General features: G+C 38.5%; 1 protein-coding gene across 1 annotated transcript; it reads right to left on the bottom strand.

Moving 5' to 3' along the window:
• Positions 1-1,449: 1,449 nt before the first annotated feature.
• Positions 1,450-3,112, bottom strand: ttc36 (tetratricopeptide repeat domain 36). Its single transcript, XM_012830470.3, has 3 exons — positions 2,953-3,112; positions 2,445-2,633; positions 1,450-2,048 (listed from the first exon to the last, which is right to left on the bottom strand). The coding sequence occupies exons 1-3, from the start codon at positions 3,056-3,058 to the stop codon at positions 1,780-1,782; spliced, it is 564 nt and encodes a 187-aa protein (XP_012685924.2). The 5' UTR covers positions 3,059-3,112; the 3' UTR covers positions 1,450-1,779.
• Positions 3,113-4,507: the final 1,395 nt, after the last annotated feature.

The raw sequence follows: 4,507 nt of genomic DNA, 5'->3' as shown, positions 1-4,507 counted from the left end.
TACAGAACGGACAGCTAGCCGAGCATGAGGAGATATTTGCTGATTTTGTGTATTGGATTAGATTCGCTTACTGCACCTTTAAATAGTAATTTAATTTATTTTATGCATATAGACCTTTATTTATGTTCGATTTATTCTTGCCGCCTAAGATGAAGAATTTTCATATATGCAATGATCAAAAAAACTGAAGGATAATAATGATTAAAACGAAAAACGTGAAATTCAACTGAATGATCTGATTAAACTGAAATGCTGAAGAGACAAGAAGGCAAAGAGTGGCAAGGGGGAGTGGCACAGGGAGGTGTGGGTTGAGGGTGAAAAAAACATTATGAGAACCCTAAACAACCAACTGCTGGTCAAATTAAGTACGGCAGTGTTCTCCCAGCATAGTAGCTTATAAGTAAGCTCTTTGATGATAAGTTCATAGCCTACCTTGTACTGATATGATATGGTTAGGGCTTACCGGTAAGCCTGTACGTTAGAAGCTAGCCTAATTATTAATACAACGGACATGTACCTAACATAAACTGATCCAAAGAATGGAACGATACATAGCCAATCATAAAACCGTATTTGATCTGGCCAGATTTAACAATGACAAGTAGAAACAACGTTAAAGAAAAGCTATGCAACAGCTAATGAACATCTGTTTTGTTTTTAAAAGTTGATTGATTGATTAAATTCAAGTGAAAATTTAAGTTAAGTTATTCAAATATATAATAGGTAAATAAGCTATATGAGTGTCTCAATTTTTTGCACCTTGGTGTTGGGAAGGGGGAGGGCACAGTTTTTTTCTCAATGTCAAAGGGGGGCCGGCCATGAAACGTTTGGGAACCACTGGAGTAAACTATAGCGAATTAAGAATTCGAACACAGACAAATGGCAATAATAGCCTTCCCATTGTTCCTTGCGCCTATCCTTATTATTGGAAACACAATGGTGCAATTGCTGGTAGTTTTTCAACACTACTTTAGTGATGAGGTGGGGGGTAAAGCCACTCTAAAATAGGCCTAGCCTGGACACTCCAGAAACTTTTCAACAAATATTACGCTCTAGCGGCATCAATGGGTCAAGGTTTGAGATATGTTTACGCACATAACTTTTGGACTGTGTGGACGTCATTTCTTACAGAAAAGTTTCTCTGTTGATTCCTTGGGTCAAGCTCAACGTATCAGTGACATACAGTAGATCTAAATTTCCTCCATATCAGATATTCTTGTATATTAGATTTTAATGTTACTACTCTTACAAATAGGGCAGCCTCTGGAAGTCAATCAGAAACCAACTACACGTTCTGCCTGTATTTTCAGGGTCTTGACACTTGAGAAAATTTTTCCACATCTCAACTCTGCAACAACTGGTTTAATTTGTTGTTCCAGTGTTAGTGTTTCAGTACAGTGGATGTACACAGACATCAACTGGAGCAAAATCAGACCCCTAAAACTGAACTTTTCGTTATCTGCTTTGGACTGTATCACTTTATTCATTATCACTTTTGGACACTGATTCATATTTCAATATTATTTTAAACGAAAAACATATACACATACATAATTTAGCATACATGACCTACATATGTGTTCACTTACAGATTGTAGATTTGATTAAACATGACATGTTAGATTATTCTAGCTAAAAACTAAGTGGGATAAAAATAAACATGCACAGTGAAATCTATTGTCTTTTATTCATGCTGTTAAATGTATAGTATTATTTTAAAACACAGATGTATCAACTTATAATATGAGCCCTATAGAGCCAGAATGTAAAACTGTTTTCCTACTTCATCTCTGTAACATTTGGGTTTCGTAGCTTGTTAATGACCTCAGACAGCATGCGGTTGCACAGGGCAGCATAGGGATTAAGCAGCACAGCCTGCTGCTGTGCAAACTTACTGCCTAGTGCAGCTGCCCGTGTAAAATCCTGCCTTGCCTCCTCGGTCTGGTTTCCCAGTCTGAACAACAGTCCTCTCTGCACCAGGGCTTGGCATGCTGAGCGCCCAGTGCCGCCGCTCAGAGCTATGGCACGCTCAAGGTCCAGAATGGCTCCTAAGGGAACGACAACACCATCAGGCGATAAAAAATGCCTAAAACGCCTAAATGATACCAAAAGATAATGACTCCTTAAACCATCATTGTGGTTGAGGAGACTGAAAATGATTTCAAATGGTTTTTAGGTTGAGCTAGACCACATTATTTCTTCATATGGAAAAATAGAGTGAAAGCTATATAGCTATATAAAGCTTGTATAACTTATAGCCTGAATACAACAGGTATTTTCTTCAAAATACGTCAAATAGGGACTAAATAGGTTCAGGTGAACTGGCTCATCATGAATACACTCAAAAATAGACATCAAAAATAGAAGAAAAAAAACAATTAAATTATTTTATTGAATTAAATAGGCTACTTTAATTATCACTGGCACAGTTCAGGATGCAGTACCTGCGGTATCCCCTTGCAGGCGACGTGTTTGGGCACGGTTGTTATAGGCTGAGGGTCGCTCTGGCAGTAGCTGAATTGCCTGGTCAAAGCACTGTGATGCTGTCCTGGTGTCTCCTGACTCTGCAGCTGAAACCCCCTGCAACTCCAACTGCTTAACTTGAGTCAGCAAGCTTGGGTCAAATAAACCATCTGGTGGCAATAATGAAAATGGACTGTGTTTAGTTTCTGTTCAAACCATTTTGATAGCAGATTTTAAGTATTCATTAAGAGCAGTAGAGATCAACATGGAAAAGTCCTCAGTTATCAGGTGCACTGAATGCTATGGTATATTGTTGCCATCTGTAAAATGCATTAACATGCGTAAAATATTCATGCAACTATCATGCAACAATTGCATCCTTCAGGTAATGTACCTGTTAAGTAGATTCCTATGGCAATCGTGAGCACAAATGCAGGAGAGCAGCAGAAAGAATAAGCCTGGTTATTTAGGATGTTCTAATGCAATTACCATCATCTGTAAGATCCTCTTCTTGATGTAAATCAGGTATCTCTCCAAATGGAGTGTTTGGGTTGAATATTGCCTGAAGGACAGCATTATCGTGTGGCGTGGCCATTTTGTCCCGGTGCGATGACTTCAAGAAAGTTTCTAATGCTGCAGTGGGTATTGTGGTAAATTCTCTTCTCTAGTGTGTGTATTCAGCCAATCAGAAAAGGGGGTGTAGGCAGGAGGACTTTGAAACCCTGAGAGAACATCTGTATTTGCTTAAGAGAGAGATGTTTTGTGGGGTGAGGGTAATTCACTTATGCAGTGGAAATATGCTATTGCTGTTTAACTGTCTGAAATGCATATACATATGAAAATACATGAAACTGTTTCTCTCTCTCTCTCTTTCTCTCTCTCTCTCTCGCTCTCTCTCTCTATCTATCTATCTATCTATCTATCTATCTAGTAGATCCATCATCTTTCCCACCTCTGGTACCCTCTAGATTCTTCTCGCTCTTCTTCTCGATTCTTCTGTCTACCGGTACATGTGCATGTTGGTATGTGCATATATGCAGTATTCATCCCCAGTTAAAACTCATCAGCATGTTCTTATTTACAAAAGATACCTACACATATTGTATGTTTCCAAACATTTATGCTGTAGTGTATTTCCAAAGGCTAAATAAGTTATTTTTCTACTAAAATTAAAATGAAATCAATTCAATTCAATTAAATTCAATTCAATTAAAAACTAAAATAATCTGCTTGCAAAAGCAGTCAACCTTCATACATTAATGCTTGGTAGGGAACCCTTTGCTGCAGTAACAGTCTTAAGTCTTTTGAAGTGAGTAGGTACCAGCTCTGCACACTGTTCTGCAGTGTTTTTCACCCATTCCTCTTAGTAGAATTTATATAGAACATTTAGATTGATGGGTTGGTCTACAGTGCCACAGATTCTCCACAAGATTATAATCAGGATTTTGACAGAGTCATCCTAGAATACTCACTTTACTGTTTTTGAGCCACTACAGTGTTTTTGCCTTGGTTAATTGTCCTCCTGGTAAGATATCCCTCGCCCCGACCTTAGTTTTACTTGAACAGGTTTTCTTGCTGTATACATATTTGTGTAGAATGTATTTCCATTCATTCTCACTTCAATTCTAAAAAGTTCCCAGTTCCTGCAGATGAGAAATATCCCCACAGTACGATGGTACCACTGCCATATTTCACCGTTCAGATGTTTCTTGAGGCATTGGACGTGTTAGAAGTGTTTACTCTAGCAAAAGGCTCTCTATATTGATCTCATAAGACCATGAAAACCCTTTCCCACATCTTAAGCAACCTCCATACATGTTTTAATGTGGATGTTCTAAAACAAAAGCTTGTTTCTGCCACCCTCCAATAGAGTCCAGTTGAATGGAGAGCTCTTAAGATTGTAAACACATGCACCCTAATTCCAGCCACTGAATTTAGTAGATTTTCCAGGGTGATGGTTGGACTGTGGTGGCCTCCCACACCAGTTAATATCTGCCTTTGATTTTTGGTTTTGGGGACAGCCTTTTCTACAAAGCATGTGAGG

Source organism: Clupea harengus, chromosome 9 (genome assembly GCF_900700415.2).
Source record: "Clupea harengus chromosome 9, Ch_v2.0.2, whole genome shotgun sequence".
Lineage (NCBI taxonomy): Eukaryota > Metazoa > Chordata > Actinopteri > Clupeiformes > Clupeidae > Clupea > Clupea harengus.
The sequence above is the reverse complement of the archived record's forward strand: the minus strand, read 5'-3'. Positions and strand labels throughout refer to the sequence as shown.